The sequence below is a fragment of the Amblyomma mixtum genome, chromosome 6 (genome assembly GCF_055824585.1).
Source record: "Amblyomma mixtum isolate Tamu chromosome 6, ASM5582458v1, whole genome shotgun sequence".
NCBI classification, from domain to species: Eukaryota; Metazoa; Arthropoda; class Arachnida; order Ixodida; family Ixodidae; genus Amblyomma; species Amblyomma mixtum.
In genome coordinates, this window is record NC_143017.1 from 159524406 (window position 1) to 159545488 (window position 21083).

At 45.5% G+C, this 21083-nt stretch overlaps 1 protein-coding gene across 1 annotated transcript; it reads left to right on the forward strand.

Annotated features, from left to right (window-relative positions):
• The first annotated feature begins 972 nt into the window (after positions 1-972).
• Positions 973-20743, forward strand: LOC149340969 (alkylglycerol monooxygenase-like). Its single transcript, XM_089549909.1, has 10 exons — positions 973-1349; positions 1778-1908; positions 3840-3991; positions 7452-7555; positions 10241-10403; positions 12402-12547; positions 15919-16053; positions 16450-16566; positions 17176-17258; positions 20452-20743. Exons 1-10 carry the CDS (start codon positions 1188-1190, stop codon positions 20711-20713), a joined length of 1455 nt encoding a protein of 484 aa, XP_089406035.1. The 5' UTR covers positions 973-1187; the 3' UTR covers positions 20714-20743.
• The last annotated feature ends 340 nt before the right edge of the window (positions 20744-21083 follow it).

Consider the following 21083-nt stretch of genomic DNA (forward strand, 5'->3'; position numbering starts at 1 on the left):
ACCGCCGTATTTTGCCTCAGCGACGGTGTTATCACTTTTCTCACATTCTTCAGGTGATGCTGCGTCGTTTTTCGCCCACTGACGATCCCACGCTCAGCCGGCAAACAGGTAGGCAGGAAAGCGGAACGGCGGCAGCTAGGCTGCAGGCGTTAGGCGGCTGGACAGGGGTTATAAGCAAAGAAGACGGTTACTATATCCCTCCGTGATCCACAGGACTGCAAGCTGACATCGCAAGCGCTGTTCTTCTTTTAGAACTGGTCCATGACGTCAACGAGGTAGTTTGGCTTAACGACGGTGTTATCACTTTTCCCACGTTATTCAAGTGATGCTGCGTCGTTCTTCGTCTATCGATGGTCCCACGTTCAGCCGGCAAACAGGTAAGCAGCAGAGCGAAACGCAGGCAGGAAGTCTGCAGGCGGCAGTCAGCTGGAGAGAGGCTAAAAGCAAAGAAGACTGTTACTACATCCCTCCATGATCCACCGGACTGCGAGGTGACATCACAAGCGTTGTTCATCCTATAGTCCTAGTCCGTGACGTCACTGCCGTAGTTTGCCTCAACGACGGTGTTGTCGCTACCACGCGGTTAATGCTACGCGGTTATTCACTCTCAACACAAATACAGGTTGACGAGAACAGCGCGCTTTGGCGTGTTTGGCTCAACGTTGCGTACATAAGCTGCTCTTTCTATAAAAGCACGAGCGCGCGCAAAACTACTTTCGCAACGGCCCAAACGGGAGTGAAGAAAGCACAAACGCGCGCTTCCCTTACAACGGCGTTCAAGGGCGAGAGAGAAAACGAGCGAGCGCGAGCAAAACAAGGTTCTTTTTGTTTTTTTTTCGCGTGCAGGCGATTCAGACACTCGTCAATAAAAGGGCTAGTCGACCTGTCCGATCAGCCACGTGGAGTCACTCGGAAAGGGCGCTGTTCACTGGCGTCCGCCGCGCTCTCTGGTCCAGATTGTCTCTTCTGTAATTCTCTCGCAGCTTGCTGCAAGCCAGAGGGCTTTTTCTGGGCTGCTGTCCTCGTTACGTGACTGTTTCCTGTAAGGTGATGTGAGCCGGTTACGAGACTGCGAAGCATGGCTGCGAAGACTGGCGGACAGATGATGAACGGCGGCGTTGGCGATTTGTGACGTTCGCGAAAAAAGGGAAGCGGTATTTCGACGGCAGGAAGGTCACGAATAAGCAATGGAGTTGGTGCGAGAAACATTCAACCGCCTTGGCTTGCAGGAGGAGCACGATGAAGCAATTGAGTTGATGCTAGAAACTGTCAAGCGCCTTGGCAACCTCGCCTATGTCAATGAAACGTCTTTCGAGAAACACGAAGATGTTCCGGACTACATTGTGCAGGTGAGCGCAGAAGCGGCGTTTTCCGCTGGTTTTAGCAATTAACGATAACGGTGAAATAACAGCGTCAAAGCTTGCATGTGAGCAAATGTTCGCCTTCAACTGTAATGTATCGCCGCTTTTGTAAGAACTTGCCTGCGAGTAATTCTATTCCAATTCAATTCTAATTATATTCCAACTCTTTTCCAATTCTGTTCTATTCCTTTGGAGATGGTGCAGTTGTAAGTGCTAGTACTGAATTACCGCTTAAAATTTCGTATCCTGGCACCTCCTTGTGTCGGAGTACGCTCACAGGTTGGAATAAACGCCCGCAGGGCGTGACTGAGAAACTGCGTTTATTACCTGTAGAAATTTGGAACATTTCATCAACTTACCCCCTGCTAAACTCTCCTGACCTGCGCCACTGTTTATCCCTTGCGTGTTATTTGCAGGCTGTACCCCTCTTTGCAGTGTTCCTGGTGATTGAGGTGATCTTCAACCTTGTGCAGAATCATAGTGATCGCTTCCAGCTCGACGATGGCCTCACCTCCATAGGGCAGGGCATTATTCAGGAGCTGTCCCGGTGAGCGGACAACGATTGTACGAAATCATGCCTTTTCGCGTGTACCAAGCGCAACTATAGATGGTTGTCTCCAAAGCTCGGCGAATTGTGCTGTGACGCCTATGTCATATCAGTACCGTATACGTGCGTACCCAACAATTCTGGACAAAAGCGATTTTGATAGGCAAACCGTTTATGAACGCGATGTTCTCATCATATAAAGTAAAATTTCACTATAACAATCAGTATATCTGCAGATCACTCGACGGTATATTCTTACATTTTTTTTTTTTACATATTAACGTTTTTGCTTTCGTCAAAAGCTTTCCACATTGGTTTTCTATGGCAGTCATAACTGTTCGATGCGATCGATGGAAACACTTTAAAAGAAATATTTTGCTACATATCAGAAGAATGGGCCATTACTTTGAATATTTCCATTAGAGTACCTAAAAATTTTCGAATTTTCAAAATTTTTGTCCGAGAACGGAGGGCATGTGTGCCCTGGGTATGAGACATTGCAACTGCCTCAGTGAATGAGGTTAAGGCATTTAATTTAAAAAGTCGAACTAGCACTGTTAAAAGTGCGACTACAGCATGGCCACTGCTCTGTTGTTGTGTATTAGGAATACTTCCTCATGCTGCATTTCAGTTTCAGTTACGTTGTTTGTTTTCTTTCCTTTTACTTCCCATTGGTGTTGGTGCTTTTTCGTTTTATATGTTTTTCTTGCAAAAAGTGTTTTCGCATATTCTGTGGTGTAACATTTCACATTGTGAACGCTGCCTGTTGGCTCTGCGCTGCAAGCCCAATGCGGCTTTGACAGGCCTATTATGTACTAGTGGCGATGAAACTGTAATCATAATAAATTATTACTAATAATGATGTTATTTCGCAGGACAGACACTGCCTGTGCAGATTTACTCATGTCGAAGCTTACATCTTCTGAAAACGTTACGATTCCCGCTGATGAAGTAACATGCCGTGACACTTACGATGATACAGCGACTAGCTGGAAGCTCCAGGATTCAATGCTGTTACCGCTGACTGCGAAAGCACTACTCCAGACGCACTAACTCCGTGCAAGAATTTTGTCATCTTGTCTTGCCTTGTGCTGCGAACTAACGCGAGCTTACCCGAGTTACCGGGTAAGTTCGGAGGAGCGTGGCGCAAGCTGCAGCCAATTGGACGACGGCGTCGCACCAGGTAGGTTGCGTAACCTTGTGGCGGTTAAGCGATGCGCCACTGCGCATCGCTTAACCGCTGCGCCACTGCGCTGGTAGTGGTATGAGCACTCCCTGGGATTCATGAATGTTAAATAGAGTATGACCAATTTTCCGTATATGGGCATAAATCAAACTATAGCTATCACGTCATACTCTTCAGGCGGAGCCTAAGCGTCCCATCCAACTGAAGAATGAACACCTGCTTTCGCACGCACATTCCGTTTATATAAACTACGTTAAGACCCTACCACTTTTGTTCTTATCAATGGGGTCGCCGTGTGAATTTTCTTCTTTGTTTTGCGGTAATAATTCTCAGTACAAAAAACTTTGTTCCTTATAGATTTTCTCTTCTTTAGCCCGCAGTAGTATTAGGCTTTATGACCGCTTGCATTCTGCGTGTAGTGTTCTCGTTTAACGAGGGACAAAAGCAGGCAGCAACTGAAACAGCCCAAATTCCTGTTAACAACACTGTTCCCACTTCGAGTTATTGATCAATTCGCTCTCGCCCTACCATAAGCTTGCCGTCCCAGTTAGCTCAATTGGTAGAGCGACTGCTCCGGTGAAATGGTGGTCCCGGTTTCGAATCCCGGACCAGGACGGATTTTTCTTTAATTGCGAAGTTTCTGAGAAAGCTGTGCAGCTTTCCTTTGTAGCCGTATAGCGGCGCTTGGGTGGATGTCAGTGAGTAATTGCACCCTTATTACCGCCCGAATCCCTCTTACGTGCAGCCTGCTCACAGAAAGCACCCTCCTCGGCGGCTACATCTACGTGTACAACAACTTCAGGGTCGCGACGCTCCCGTGGAATTCCACAGCAACGTGGCTATTCGCCATGCTGGCCATCGACTTCGCCTACTACTGGGTGCATCGCTGGTGTCATGGCAAGCACGTCACATTTCTACTTCCAGCGGCATGTGCCCGCTCTTAAAAAGCACGTGAACAGAAGGAAACTGCAAAGGCCAAACACTGAGCAGTTCCTTTACTCGCCTTCCCTCCCGCCTCCATTTTGGCATCGCAACGGGACCTCATGATGCGATGGCGATTCTAAGGTGTTTCTCGCTATCAACATAGGAAAGCTTTCTTCTCCATATGGAAAGAAGAAAATAAAAGCAAAACGCTTGTGGGAAGAATGAGAATACCTCACGTAATTTTGTACTGGTGAAGATCGGTGATGCTCGAGCGCATCCCTCGAATAAAGCTATGCTAATGAAGGGCAAAGTCCAGCAAGAATTTTCATGTTTCCTCTAGAAGCTGCCCTCTTCTCAGATGTCAGCGATGCAGCAATTAAGAGGTTAATTTTATGGTTAATACTGTTATATCGTGAGCTCGAACTAACGGAAATGGTGCGATTATAAGAACGATAATCCGGTCAGCGCCTTGTATACGTGAAAGTTTACTGGTTTATTAAAACACGTCAGCAGTGCGCATAAATAGAAATAAGGTTATATACAGTTCACTAATTACCCTTCGGCCAATCGTCAAGTTTCTGCTTACTTTATGAAGGTTCTAACTTATGGACTAATTGAACTGTACCTTGCCTTCGGTGGCTTCAACTAGAGCCGGCTCGAAAGCCCGGGACGGAAAATTTGCTGTTTCCATGGGCAGGGCCTGAGCTTGAAGTTGTAGACCTGGATCGGGCTCGGGTCCGTACATAAAGGACTTTTTTCTGGTCTGTGATTCGATATTGAAGGGTGATGTACATTTGGGGCGGCATAGAAGGGAGACGGGTGGAGCAGGGATACGGTATGGGGTGAGAAAAAAGTAACTGAATGCCCTTTTGTGCATGCTTTAGTTGAGTTTTTCTCACGCAAGAAACATACGAAATTTTTTTTTTTGCTCTCCTACCCGGAACATCTCAGAAATGGAACAATACCACCGCTCAAATCTTTCCTGGGAGTTCTTTGTTGTCTTTGCAGACCGAGTTTAATCAGCGTCACCCGTAGCGCAATGTCCAAGTAACTTCTAACGCGCGCGCCCAGCTGCGTTGAACGATTAAGGAGACGAAGTTAAATGGCATCATTAAGTGATTGGAAAACAGCATAAAAAGAACACTCTCGCTTCTTAAGCGCAAAACCCAGCAGTTGGGAGCACTAGCTTTTTTTCGACAAGCTTGTACAGGGACTTTAGGGAGCACTACTGCGGAGTTCTTAGTGGAGCGCTGTAACCCCTGACACATGGTTCAGCGCTCAGCGAGCACGCGCCGCCCGATCTACCATTAGGCACTCCGCATCCGTACGGTTTTGCGCTACCGCTCCCAAATAGACATTTGAAGCCTCATAAGAACCGCTGGAGAAGAACCTTCATCTAATTGACGGGCAACCGTCTGTTTCAAGATCACCTTTTATTGCGTGCAATCACTTCTCCAAAACAAATACCTGCGCTCTGGAATGCGCCATTGAGGAAGAGCTCATTAGTTTAGGTGAGGTTTAGGCTCTTTTAATATATATCAGGAAATAAACAGGCGCTTTTCGGAGCCAATGCGGCCATGAATTCAAGCCACGAAATAGTGGTCCTCAAGAAAAAAAAAAAAATAGAGAGAGAGAGAGAGAGAGAAAGTAATGTCATTGCTGAGGCTGCCAGGATCGTTTTCAGACTCTGCAGGCCCTAAAAAATGACTGATTAATAATCTATAGATGTAAAGTAGTTTATTAAGCATGTAAGTAACCCTTTCCATTTGACTCATGGAACTTAGGAGCTACTCTCAGAGGAGACAACTGTTAAAAAGCCAAGCGTGCAAACCTGCTTGATCTTCTCTTCATTTTTGCGTCTACCAAACGAATATTTGCAAGCGCTATTGCCATTTGAACGCTTTGCCAGACACTTCTTTACCTGCGTACTATCAGTCTACTTGCACACACTTAGCAATCTACCTCTTGAGCTGCTGCTGGAATAGACCCAGCCCGGGCCCATTATCGGGCCTCAGAATAAGCCCCGTGCAAAGCTGCAGCGTCGATCCTTCATTACGTTCGAAATTGGGGTCTGCTTTGTTCACATGTTGTCCGGTGCATAGAATCACGAAAGTGCTATTGAAAATGAAATACACTGATTTCTGCTTTTATAGATGAATACTGATTATTTGAAGGTGCTATCTTAGTACAATTTTTTGTGTTTTAAACTTTAAATGTGTTAATTCTGTGTTTTTTTGTGTTTGCTGTCGATTGTGTACACGAAGGGACTGGGACCTCCATCAGGCATTCAAATGCCTTTAGCCCCAGCCTCTCCTCGTACCTCAACGGTAACGAAAATAAAATCCTGACATCCTGAGTGGTCTCATTGTTTAGGGCCCTCCGGGAAGAAAGGAAAATGCAAAAATAAAAGTCGAGGCAACCCGCGGACAGTGCTTTTAGAATAAAGGCGCAAGTGATCCAATGAATACCAACATTCAGCGCTTCTTATCAGGTTGTAACAGGGCTGATCTGAGCTCAGCAGGCAGAAACTTGCAGAAATAGCATGGGTGAAGTTACCTAAACGGCTTTAACGGCTCTTGTGATCTGTGCTTTTTCATAACAGTGCATTTAAGGTGAAAAGAGGCTTCGAAAATTGTTTTCGAAAATTGCCTGTCCAGTAGCTCTAATAAAAGCTTTTTCCATAAAATTTGCTACCAATTCTCTAAATGTATGCGGCTTGCACAGAGTTGAAAACTAGTATAAAATTTAATCTTGTACTGCTTGTTTTTGCTTTTATTACTTGCCACTAACGAACATTTTTTATAAAATATACTGCACGCACAGGTCTGATATTTTGTGTGACAGTATAAATGGTACCTGCACACAATCTGATTGAAAACACTGCGCTTTCAGTAGGCAATACATTTATTATGATTTTTGTTTGTCTCGGTGCAATAAAATTGCCTCCCATGAATGCTCGTTTTTTTAGACACAAAAATACAAATTGAGCTCAGCTCTTTATCCTAGTCTCAGTCATGTAGAAGGCATTGATTGAAATCTCTAGCAAATTTTGTTTACTTAAGCGTTTATACTTCCTGAGAAAAGTCACATAAATCCTCAGAAAACGCTGTTTTGAGAAAAATGCAAATAAAGCCTCTGAAAACTTTTGCACTCGACGTAACGAAGAAAAAGAATAAAAAAATAATTTTTCAGGTCGCGAGTATCCAAGTGCATTATATTTTCTCAGAGCTAACGAAAGGCTGTTTTGAGAAAGCCGCAAAATCTAAAATCGATTTTTTTTTTCGCAAAACAGCCTCATGCCACGTTAATCGTGCAGACGGAAAAGAGACGTTTTGGGTCAGATATGAAAACAACAAGTAAATGAGGAAAACATTGCATGCTGTGTCTTTGCATACGTTGTCATTGATTTTTCTTTGATCTCTTTTGAGTCCAGAGATCAACCTGGCATGGTCTGGCCACCAGGTGCACCACAGCTCCGAGTTCTACAACCTCACAACAGCCATGCGCCGGTCGGCTCTGCAGGCCTACTACGAATCCGTAAGCCAGCCCCTTACTTCTAAGAGGGCGAAAAGGTTAACGGTGGAGTACTCTCAAGGAATTCTTGATCCCTTTGAGTAACTACTTCGTCCGCGATTTTTTCCGAAGGCGTTCGCGTAGCGTGCTAAAAGCTTGTGTGCGAAAACGTATTTGTTTTTGTCCTGCAAATGAAGCGAATCCAGTCCTCTGCCCCTCTCTCCACCTTATTAAAGTAATAGATAATATCACTCATTATTTTAGGCCGTAGAATATCCGGCTTGAAGCGAAAAACAGCGATAACCATGCGGGGGTAAAAAAATATTTGAATTCGGTTAAAGCCAAAGAGCATCGGTTTCTGGGCCTGTTCAGGCCAACGGACGACGCTAAACACCTAAAAACTTCCTCACTTCTTTCCTTTCAAAGCGCAGAAACATGCAGGAGGCACTAAAAATGTACCACGGGTCGTTTAAAGACAACTGACTTTGCCTTCATCCTCCGTGAAAGCTTGGAATCGGCTGAGCTCATGGGCATGGCGATTAGCCGCGCGTCGGATGGGAGTAGTGGATCACGGCTCACGTGAAAGGCTGCAGAGAACTACGGCGCATGTTCAACGCTTTGTACCATACCTCGGGTCTTGAACAAAAAATTCCTCCTCTCCATAAGGAGCTCGTCGAGGTAGTTTTCTTTTTATGCGCTAGCCTGTCTGCAATGTGGTGAAGTATATCGGCGCCCAGAGTTTCTCAGGAGCAGTGACGCCAATGGAGAGTAGAGTAGAGGTCAAAACGCTGGTCTCAGCTTTCGAGTATTCACGCAAACTTGTGCAAATGACAACATTATACAATTCATCTAGCCCGCTATCCGAGGTTATGAGGACGTTTGATTCGGAAAACAGCCGTGGTGTGTCCGCCCCTTTGCGAAAAACTTGTCTAGCGAAAGAAGTGGGTTCAGGCATCCAGGAGGGCAAAATATTGTGGAAGGCCTCAAGAACAAAGTAGATGAGGTTCTAAGGAGGAGGCTCGTAGGATCTTCTTCAGCGTTAAGTAAAAGGTTCTTCACACAATTGGATCTAAAGCACGTAACGCCCACGATGACTTGCAATTCATGAATGACTCCTGGATCCGTCTCAAAATACGTACTGATATTTCTAAAAGGCAGGAGTGCGCTAATATTCGAAATTTTCTAAAAGCGAATCGAATACCCGCATATTCGATTCGTCATACGAATGAAACAATCCAGGTTCAAAATTATTCCCAACGAACCGAATATGTTCTCCAATTTTCAAAATTTCCGAAATAATTGGACTGAAGTACGGCAAAGGCACGACCTATTTTTCTTCCATGACTGATTCAAAAACAGGGCTGACTCTTATACGCTTCACAGCATGCTTTAGTGGTCGGATGGAGGGTTGAGCGCAGCGACGCCATCAACCATTCTAGTCGCAGTGCTTTTAATGCTCACGCGTGGTCTCCAAGATTGGGCGACGTGGCAAGGTTCATGCGTAGGTCTCGCCTCTCTCTTCTTTTGGAATACGGTGGTAGGTAATTCGCTGTCGTCGCCTTTAATAAAAACTATTTTTCCTCTACGCACAACATGACGGTCGCACAGTGAATATAGTGACATAGTGAATATAGTGAATATAGTGCAGGAATAACTCTATAAGTTTGGTTTGATTTAGTTTAACGTTCCAAAGCGACTCAGGCTATGAGAGACGCCGTAGTGAAGGGCTCCGGAAATTTCGACCACCTGGAGTTCTTAACCTGCACTGACATCGCACGGTACACGGGCCTCTAGAATTTCGTATCCATCGAAATTCGACCGCCGCGGCCGGGATCCAACCCGCGTCTTTCTTGTCAGCAGCTGAGCACCATAGCCACTGAGCCACCGCGGAATATATATAGGTTATAGCCCTGTATACCTCAGCGCCGCCGCTAACAATTCGTTGTTTCGCACGATGTTCCGTTTTCTATGCATATTCGAACGAATATAGCGAATGTTCGCAAATATATTCCTCTCGGTATCGAAAAATTACTGTTCGCGAGCTGCAAGAGGAATTTACGCAGTAAGAACGAACCTAGAGGTTCAGAGCGAGGCACGAATGCAGTCTGAACGAGCTTCAGTTGGAGATTCAAACTTACCACCAGCACAGGGTTAGTGATATTATAGTCGGCCCAACTTTGTTTCAAAAGCTACATTCATGTATCTGGTACTTGTTATTTGTAACGTATCTGGACAGTTTAGTGGTTCCTGCCTCAAGTTATCAAATTGAACAAGCATTTCTTGACATGGAGGGCAGTCAAAACAAGAAGGCGGCCAAGGGACGGCTGATTCGAGTGTATAAGTATTCATTTATGTATTATTCAAAGCGCGTGTGCATTAGCGAAAAATGTGCAGACGAATGAGGCGAATAAAACTAGCTCTCTCAGCTGCTGCAGCTTCTTAAAAGCTTTTGGCAATAATTTTCATCGATGGTCGCTGCTTATCGTATTTCCATCACACGAATAGACGGAAAACAAACGCCGAAGAACGTCCACCGATTTTTGTCAAAAACACAAAAAAATCCAGGGCCGATTTATATATTTGGCTGTTCAATCTGGGCAAAGCGTTGCGGTGAGTATCAGTACTACACTGTTGAGTTTAATAAAAACAAACAAATGGATTGGATTCGTCTACGTCGACCAATTTCATTTCTGCACCAACATTTTGCAGCTCCTCTACATGCCTCTAGCTCTTGTGGTGTCCCCGAGCATGTACCTGGTACACCGGCAGTTCGACCTTCTCTACCAGTTTCTCATACACACTGAGGCCATCCAGACGCTGGGACCACTGGAATTGGTGTTCAACACACCCAGCCACCATCGAGTGCACCACGGTATTATATCACGCCACGCTACCGTCTTCGACATGTGGGGAAAATGGACCTGTTGAATGGAATTCTGAATTCGGAGCAGTGATAATGGCGTGAAGCTTATAACGCCTTTGTTCTTGCCGAAAGGCGCAGACACATGGCTTTATTACTTTGTGAGATGAGGTGACGAGATCAATCTCGAAAGATCGCAGCCAAGCGCAACTGCTTACTTTATTCATGATTGTCGTAAATGCTTTTTGCACATTATCTCGAAAATATCCGTCAGCTTTAAATTGACAGCGACTGAGGGCAGCGGTGATTCTGTTCCTCAAGAACCAGCGAGCGCGCTTCTTGCTACCGCCGCCGCAGGCTTGTTTAGTTCTTTGTGGGCAGAAATCAGTCCAATAAAGATTAGTATTGGTATGTAAGGGTAACGTTCAGAAGTGACACATGGATTTGAGGGACACCGTATCGGAGGGCTGCTGATTAATTTAGACCGCGGGGGGTTCTTTAACGTGAGCTTAGATCGCACAGCACGAGGGCGCCTTTTGCCCTTCGGTGCTTTCCCGATGTATGTCTTAATGCGGGAGTGTCCGCGAACTGGACAGAAACCCAGACCTTATGTTTCGCGTTAGAGCGATGTACAGAGTTTCTTGTAGAATTGTTTTTAGAGATCGGCATGAACATCATGGCAGCTTAGCCACCGGATGAGCCGTTAAGCCTGTCAAAGGTGCTAGTTACTCTCGACGTGCACTCCGCATTGGAATTCCGAAGGATCGTGTTCCTTCCTCCGGTCGTTGTTGTTGTTGCTTAGTGACATGGCACAAATGTGGACGGTTGCGCGTGTGATACACGAAGTTATGCATTTCGGAGGTAAACTGTACGAAGGAGAGTGAGAAGCTCTGACATCACTTTTGACGAATAGGAAAGCTCGAAAGTGATGTCATAATGATTGTCAGAGGAAGCTCTAGTTTATCTCTTTTAGCTTAATGCGTGGAAAGGGTGGGTGATATTTAGTCATTTAAGCGCTGTCAGAACACTTTCCAGGGGCCGACTTTTCTGGAGCTGGATGGGCCGACCCTAAGCTCGAGTTTGTTCACTGCAAATTTTAAATGGTTCGTACATACTTCCTGCTTGTAAACAATTGATCAATTGGACCTCTCTCGAATTTCTGCAAAATCCGCAAGTCCGAAGTAGACTAAGAAGACAACGGGAACGAAGACCATATCATCACTGAAGGGATTTCAAACAAGGTCAGCCCTACCGCGTAGCAATCCCTGTCACACATTTCCGCGAGAATTTTCTGGCTTGGTAGGTGTTTTCTCTAACCTTTGAATGTATCGTACATAAAAAGATTACAGTTTAATTTTCGGTTAGAAAAGGGAGCTTCGAGAAATTTTGGAGTTCAAGCACTCACATATGGGGGCTGTTTGATGAACGCTGCCATTTATTTTTTTTTTCTCATTTTCCCATCGTGCAGCCTCGGAGGAGGCTACGCCAGGTGGAGATAAAAATGTCCACACTGAGAGTAAGAACCAGCAGCATAAAGGTCTACTAGGAAAGCACATGGAAATGTACAGTAAAAACATGTCATCTACAAATCACACTATGTATACATTGTTTCAAAGGTAGAACAAGAGTTGAGTCGGGGAAAAAAGTTCCGAAGATCTATAGTGCGCGCAAAAAAAAAAAAAAGAAACTGTATTTGAAAAAAAAAAAAAACAGTTCGAGAACTGAAAGGTGAAACGCTTAGTTCTAGAAGGTCTTGTAATCATGATGGTTTGGAAGATTTTAAACAGCTTCCCAGTGACTCAAATCGCGGAAGTTAACTGAACTGTGCAAGTGCTTTAAGTGTTCATTACGACGACGAGAGAAAAGCTGCGTATTATAACCAAAGAGCTCGGGTGTTTTTCATTGCTGAACTCAACATTTACATCGCCTAAGCAAATCTCGGCCTATCGCTCGTCTTACTGCTAACGTTGCCGCTGTATCACTGATCAATATATATTTTTTTTTCGTCAGGAAGAGATCGATACTGCATAGATAAGAACTTCGGCGGCATACTGATCATCTGGGACCGTCTTTTCGGTACCTTCGCGGCTGAACAGCGCAGACCTGCTTATGGACTCACGCATTCTGTCAATACCTTCTATCCATGGACCTTGCAGGTACGTTGGGTCCCCATTTTCCGCATTTTTCTGCTTTACCCGAGCGAAAATTAGGTGACACTTAAAGGGCAACTGCACCACTTTTTGAGAATTTCGCGATATTCAAGGATTCAAATCTATATAGGCTGTAGGTAAAGCATGCCAAATTTGTTTTGCACTAGCATTTCAAATAGCTCCGCAATCGAGGATTGAATTTTGCGCTTCTCCTTCAAGCACTGAAGGAGTGCGGGGAAGTTTATTGTGACGTGATGGAAGGTGTGATGTCAAATTACCGCTGCCGTCAACCACACCCTGCCGTGCCTCATTGAATGCTCCCAAACAATGTTCCGGGGGCTTCGTCTCCGGTAGTGGTTTTTTCCCTTCTAAGAAGGCGTTCATGCACTGAAAATGTACAGATGTCGTCGATGACGTCATCATGCGCCCCCCACTTGGCGTTGCGCGCTGCGGAGAAACTTGAAGGCCGTCGTGATTTTAATTTACGTCACCATTTTAAATGCTAGCCCGAAACGACTTCGCATGCTTCACCTGTAAGTTTCCCTTTAAGCTCTTCCTCAAGGGTATGACACGATAACGTTAATGCGTCCCCCCAACAGCCTGAGGTCCTCTTTCCATATCGCTTCACAGACGTGGACAGTTTTTATTTTATTTTATTTCTATTTGTAGTATTTTATTCATCACTAGGCACACAAGGCCTCCCTTTCACCAAGACTAACGAACGTTTCTCACATTGTATCACAGTAGTGAATAGCATGTTGAAAAGCTAAAGGTCGAGTTGTAGCGTACAGAGCTCATGACCCAAGGGCAGCGGTTCAAGTCCCGGCCAGACGATTTTTTCTTCAGTGCAACTGCTTTTATTTCGTCAGACGGGCAAATAGTGGAGGCGGAATGACGCCCCGACCATGTAGACCAATGAGGAATTGGGAAGTGGCGTATTTGAATTGCCCGCTCAACGTCACGGGGATGTGACGTCAGGACCCTCTTGATCATTCCCCGGTTTTCTGGACATGCCAACGCCCACTACGGTGGTTTCTCCGCTGAATGGGTCTCATAACGCTGTCACGTTAATATTTTGAGCAGTTCGCGATTCCTCCATCTTCCATATAGCTTTTCTAGGGCCCTTCGTTTGCTGATAAAATCAAGCTTTCCCTATTTCCTCACCGTGACCTATAAAAACCACTCCTATAAAAACCAGTTCAAACCCGATTTCGCCGAAAAACTGCCTTTCGTAAGGCTTTATTGCACTGAGAGCAGATGAATTGAGGCACCGTTTGGAAACTATCGGCTAGCCTGGTTTAGAAGGTCTCCCTGATTTAGATGGTCTCCGCGGTTAATACGGCTAGTTTTTAGGGTATAACCTCCCTCACCGCCCATCATCATCATCATCACCATCATTATTAGCCTGACTTCACCTACTGGAGGACAAAGACCTATCCAACATATTTCCATTAACCCTGTCCTGTGCCAACTGCGGCCACCCTATGTCCGCATACTTAACAAAGGCCTCTTCCGTACCTTTCCAATTAAACGTGTCCTGTGCCAGCTTCTTAATCTCATCCGCCCACCTAACTTTCTGCCGCCCCTTGCTGCGCTTCCCTTCTCTTGGAATCCAGTCACTAACCCTCAACCAACATCGGATTCCTTGCATTCGCATTACATGCCCTGTCCAAGCCCATTTCTTCTCCTTGATTTCGATTAGGATGCTCTTAACCCTCGTTTGTTCCCCGACTCACTCTGCCCTAGCTCTTCGTGTCTCTAAACATTACACCTATCATTTTCCTTTTGATAGCTCGCTGCGTTGTCCTCAGTTTAAGCTGAACCTTTTTCGTTAACTTCCAACTTTGTGTTCCATATGCGATTACCGGAAAGATACAGCTGTTAAATAATTGCTCTGTGTTACGAGCTTTATCCTGATTTATGAGGAATCCCACTCCTAGTTCTAGTCTGTCCGCTAATCCACGACAGCATAGCACGTGCCCAGCCTTTAGCACTGTATACGCGTCATATGTCCTGCTAACCTCACTACGCTTTTAGTATGACACCCATTTAATACCTGCTAGTTCCTTGCACAGCACTGCTAGACTAGCCTCACTGAATGAGTTTATAGCGTTAAACGTTGCCGTGTTCAGTTTCCAAAGGCGTCCTGTCCGGAGCCAGAGATTTTTAGTCTCCTCCTTTACGTCACAGGTCTGACCGCCGCCTTGCTCAGTTGCTCCGCAGCCGCTAGGTACTGAGCCGAGGGTTAATTGTTATTTTTTTTTTCGGGAGGGGCTCAAGGTGATTTCTGATAGCTAAGGGAGGCCGGGGGGGGGGGGGGGGGGGGGGGGGTTGGTCCAGCGCCCTCTCTTGGATACGTGCCTGGTTTATTCATATCGGAGGTTGTAGCCAGGTACTACAGCAGGGTGTTCAAATCCTGTTCTGGTGAGGGAGTGCGTTTTTGGTTCTGTTCACCGAGATCAGGCGGCACCTCAGGCCTGGTTATGCAATTTCATCTACAAGCGGAGTTTTTCGATCCTCCGTCCATAAGCTCTATAAACCTGCGTCACTCAAGATTGGCCTTTACTTCCGATTGTGGTCAAGCACAACCAGTTAAAACATAAAACGGAAAAGGCAGGTTGGTAAAATACTTGAAGCCCTGATAGTGACTGGCATACGCTACACAAAACATGTAATGCACTTACACGACAGCTCTGATGCCGACAGAACATCTCCCGCTTTTAGAGCACATGGAGATGCACGAATGAAAGTAAATAATATTACAATGTAGAAAAAGTTATCGTACACATGAAAAGATAAACGAGAGGACAAAAATATTTCATTGAGTTTTTCCAGCGGTGTTCGTGGAATTAAATTATAATTGAGATCAAAGCAAGTTTTAGTGATTAATTATTATCATTGTTCAAGTCACCCAGAGATGAGGAATTGTGGAGCATTTTCACAAACAACGTGATTTATACCCTAATCCGGACTCCAGAAATTACTCGCACCCTCCGCCCTCAGAGTTTTGACTCATATCAGCCGCGTTTACATCCATGCGATAGCAGTGCATCGTATCGACATTCTGGCGTATCGCAGTCATGTTAACAGGGAAAATGCTCCATAAGAACCCGTCGTACGGACTCGTCAGGCAGGGGTAGATAGGGGTAAAGTGACTTCCACGGTGAATGGAAACAGGTTTGGCGGCGTCCCCCCTTTTCCCTACGGTGCCATATATTACCTTGGCGGCGTTATGCTTGTCGGCGTTGAGACGCTACAAATCGCCACGAAATACGCTCACATGAGCCCTTTTTGCTAATTGTAGAGTTCTCGAACATTTCTTGATCCTTATTTTCGACGTTCACATAACTGCCTTGATTAATGCTTTGGGTTTTCAGATGGGCCACTTCCTAGACATCTGCAAGCAGGTTATCAATATCGAAGGTCTTGGCAACAAGCTCTCCACCTTATTCAAAGGTCCCGGATGGCAACCTGGGAAACCAAGATTAGGCGATCCGAACGATATTCCTGACGTTAGTTCACAAAATTTATAATAGCGCATGAGCATTAAATGTTTTAAACAGCTTTGTGTTTGTTTCCCCTAAATCAACCCAACCCTCACCCCAATCCACTTCCCCCTCACCTGGAGTAAGGGAAGCAGAAGATAGTGTCAGTAAAATTCCTACCCCTCCTCCTCTACCCCTCCCCACTGGTAGTCACAACAACCCTCCTGAATGAATAGAGAAAAAATATTGTGCGCTTCGAGCAAAAACTGACCCAGTTGTTTTGGAGGTGCAGGATGCAGAACCACTTTGGCACTGGGCGCATTTATTAGTATGCAGTAGGATGATGCATTAGCGTTCAGGGCTTGCACGAGCATGAATAAAAATTGCGTAGGTTGTGAACAATTTTCGTTTGTCGTCATGCAGGTGCGTAGACCTGTGGAAACCTACGCGCCGATGACCTCAGTGATCCGCAAGTTCTACGTAGCGTTGCATTTTGGACTGATCCTCATCGGGTACCTGACGCTCAACCGCTGGAGCCTTGTAAGTAGATATATTCGCATCCGTCTTTACTCAAAGCGCACTGCTGCAGCTTCTTTTAGGTTTCTTTCTGCTGCTTCTTCCTAGGTTTCAATATTACTCGTAATAATTTGGATGATTGCAACAGGAATGATTTTGTATATGAGGGGAAATAATACACACAGCTTCGAATCAACAGGAAATTAAGCTTTGTGCGACTTGGTAACGTGCGACCATAGCGGGGCGATTAGCCGGTCTGCAAAGGGTAGCGTACCTGACAAGTATGTGACGTGTTATCGCATCTTCTGTAATGTCGTTTGTCGAGCCGCATTACAAGTATAGCTCTGCATAACAATATTTTTTTCTTTCGAACAGATTTTGCAACAAAATTGCTTCCGGATGCATTTTTCATAACCGCATTAGAAAATTATATTAAATATGGGTGTGTGCTTACAAGAATTAAAATTTGAAAAGAAACTTTGAGACAGGGTGCAATATAAAAGTCTTAAATACTTATCTTTCACTAAATGCCTTATGACGGGGTGCCTGAATCCCTGCGCCGTTCAGTCGTATTTGCGCGGCAAATTTAAGGCTGGCATTACAGCGTTTTCATATTTTCAATTACGCATGCAGGTGATCAGCACCGGCAAGCTGCTTTGCGGCATCGCTTACCTCTTCTTCTCCTTTGCTGTAATGGGCGCATTTTTGGACAAGCGGTGAGTTTTCGAAACTTTATGGCATGACATTTGTTTCGCCAGCCGGTGTCACACTGTTAAAGGATTTTGTCGCCTGTGCAAAACAAGAACACATAGCCATGGTCGTTTTGGGCATGCGCAGGGAAGAGGGCGCAGAAAAAAAAATGTTGCTGGCGGTTTAGCTTTGCTAAGTATGAAATATTGTGCGAGAGCAGGTTTTTGCTGGTGGACACCAACGCCACGTACCTAAAAGCGCGATTGAAACCGCGTTTTTTTTTTTGCTTTCATGTCTTGCGCACAGATGGAAGTTGATGAATACCACAGCGTGAGACTGTGCTGCAGTTTAACACGAGGCATAGTCATAGTCCGCTGTAGTATGTCCCAGAAAAAAACACTCCACCACGTCACCACACAAAGCAATTATCGATCGTCTCTGGTTGGCTGCGCAGCGACAGTTCACCGACCATGACACTAGAAGTTCCCTTGGCGCGAAGCAAGGCCTTGACGGGTAGAGTCGAAGTGTGGAGGATTTTGCGCCAGTTTGAATATACATTCGATCAGCCCGCTTCAGTACATTCGAATCCATAAAACCAAGGTAAGGCTGCCCATACAAAGGCGAATGGAGTAGAAATTCTGTTAGTATTTTTGTCATTTGCCTCCTTGACAAGTCAGATAAATATTGCAAAGAGAAGCGAACAGTCAGGAAATCAAAGGTATCAGCAACCTCCTTCAGGAAACTCCACAAAACCCCCTCTTGGCCATGACCAGACGAACCAAACAGATAAAGCAGGCGACAAGTCAGTTGCCTTTAAAGCACCGCTAGAAGAAATAGGTGGCATACTACAGCGGGCGATCAAAATGGACATTGCGATCTCGCCTTACAGTATAAGGCCCTTGCCTGTCCTGAAAGACCCCGGCATTTCTTGTTATTTGTCAATGCTGATTAGACATTTTAGCCCGTTGAAGAGCCGCATGATGGGTTGCCACGCAAAATCATCTCGTTCATTGAAGTCTCTGTCCAGCGAACACTGCGCCTTTGTGCGGAGAGCTTATGCTGTGCAGGACCGGCTGCTTGGACGGTTGCCTATTCCTGACACATGTGTATGTCTTCCCCAATTTAATGAGCTGGTGGTGTGCAGTGTACGAAGACTTGAGAGTGTGTCTACATCGCGGAATATTATGTGTGTACGTAAAGAATTTGGGAGTTTAGCAGGTTTGATTAGAAAAAAAAAAAACTGCGGTGAATGCCTAGTGCTCTCGTGCAGTGGCCAGCGAAGCTGATCTGTTCGCGCCGCCAAGGGCTCGAAGCCCAGTCGCGGCAATATTTATTTTATTTCTCCAGGTTGGGCCAAGGTCACCCTCATTCAAAGTCTCGTTTATTTCCCGCCAAATCCCGCATCACGTGACTAACTTCGGAGGCTTCACCACACATCAACATTTTCCAGGTTGTGAGGCTAATAGTGCTTTCGCGCCAGAACGAAGACACGGAAACGGAAAGTTTCTGAAAGCTTTCCTCGAATCTTCCAGAAGAACGAAAAAGAACAACAAGCCCCCGTCAATAGGCTTGCGGAGCAAGCGGTATCAGGTCCTCCACGATGCTTTATACGATGCGGCTTCGCGGCGTCACCTGTTTTCTAAAATCTTGAGACCCGATACATCCGCATCTTCCGAAGCTGCACTAGGACTGTGCTCACACTACATCACTGCACTCGACGTCATGACCACCAAGTACAACAGATGCTGTGTAATATGACATTCTCACCGTTCAAAAATTTGTTCGGGGGATGCCAACTCTTTGCCGGTGTACAGCCAATGTAAGATAGCCGCAGACGTTTCTCGGGCAGCCCGAATCGTATTTGCCAAACGTTCGTTACTGAGGAATCCATAGCTTAGCCCTTGCATGAGCGTGTTGTACGTATTACCTACGTTGCGTAAAGTAGCACGTTGGGCGCGTTTATTTCTCATTCCTTGGAAACAGCACCGAAAGTCTAACTGACTGCAGCGCTGCGTGCGTGTCTCGTTCATACCAGATCACGTTTTTCAGCGCCATCTTCAAGGAAAGACTACATTGAGTCAACGTAGTAATGCCGAATCTTTTTCCCATGCAACCATGCTGCCGTTGGGTGCTGTACAGGAAACCCGTTCTACGGTTCTCTTCTCTTCACTCTTGTGTTGCTTCACTATTCTCGTCCCGCTATACCCTCACGGGCCCACATGCCTGTACGTATGTGTGGTCTGACACAGGTGGTAGTCCATGTGAGCTGTAGTTTCTTTCTGTCCTTGCACATCTGACAACGGCCTCACTTAAGCACAGTATGGACATCCCAAGTGTCTTTTGCCTTCACTAAATCGGCACGAGATCAATGTGTGCGGGCAGCCACCACCAACGCTAGCTGCTCACGTCAGGCCTACGTGTGTTTCTCACCATGTTCAACTGAGGGAAGTGTGGGCGGTTGCCGCCTGAAGCTCTTCTATACCAGATGTTACAGCTAAGATGTTCTGCAATTTTTAAAAATAGGCGCTTTCAGTTAGAAGAGTGCCCTTTTTCGTCACAGTACTCATCATCATCAGAATACAGCTAAGACGTGGTTAACTTGTAGGCTGGTTAACTAATATTGAGTAGTTACCTTTAAATCATTGCTGTTAGTTTCCGTATTGATTTAGAGGTATGTAGTCCACCGGAAGGAATGTCCATACCAGTTTTTAGAATTTCAAAAACGCAATTATCCTCGCCGCTCTGACGAGTTAAGTGCTCTGAAGGGTTTGCTTTCCTGCAACCTTCTCAGAAGCGAATGCACTTTGGCGCGATGTAGACAAAATTTGTTGGGCCACGGCCCACAGGGTAACTGCGCTTTTTAGTTTCTAAAAACTGATATTGATATTACTTACGCGGTGGGCTACATGCTAAAGTAATAGTTTAAAATTGAACTATTCATTATGAGTTAGCCAGCCTAGTAGTCAGCAAGTCTTAGGTGTATTCTGATGCGCTACACTGCTGAAAATTCTCTGTCGGAAAAAGCGCTCTTCTAATTCAAAAACCCTCTCTTTAAAAATTGCAGAAGGTCCTTACTTGAAACATCAGGTGTAATCGAACATTTGCAATGTCTTCTGGGCACTGAGGTAGCTGTCTCGTGCATGTTGTTATTTTTATGCTAACTGTTTTTATCTCTTGCATTGCATTGCTCCCCATATTTCGCGACCTTTTGTTTCGCAGGAGCCACGCCTGTGAATTGGAGGCCCTCAGGTGTGCTTTGATGGTCTTCATTGACGCCCATGTGTTCCATCTTTCGGCCCTGGCGGACACTGCGCTCTCGGCGCTCTTCCTGAAAATCGTCAGGGCAATTTTCGTGGCTTCGTTTTTGAGTTGCGTCGGGGCCATCGTCTGGGAAATGGCTATTGTGGCCAGAAAGGTGAAACTCGTCGCAGAATACTGTACGCGCCTTATAATCACACAAACTGAAGCAAAACACTGTTAATTTGACATTTGTTCCGGGTTCACCCTTTCCTTGCCGAAGTACTATAAGGCTTGTTCCAAAATTTTAGCCAGATTTATTTTAAGAGACGATCAAAGTTATATGCAGCACCTGGTGTACATTTAAATGATATATGGTCCAGTTGACCAGGGACCAAATTTAAGCCTTTATTTCCAACTGCATTTGGCTGCTTGTTTGGAACAAGGTGTGCGGCTGCCTTCCCATAGAATTTCGGGTAATATACCCGTATATCCGGATAATAGTCCCGCATGTCTGTTTGAAACGTCCTTCTGGAAATCTTGCCGGTCATGTCCCGGCAGTGAAAGAAGACTGGCTGAGCTGGCTGTATAAGATAGCGAACGATTTTGAGAGA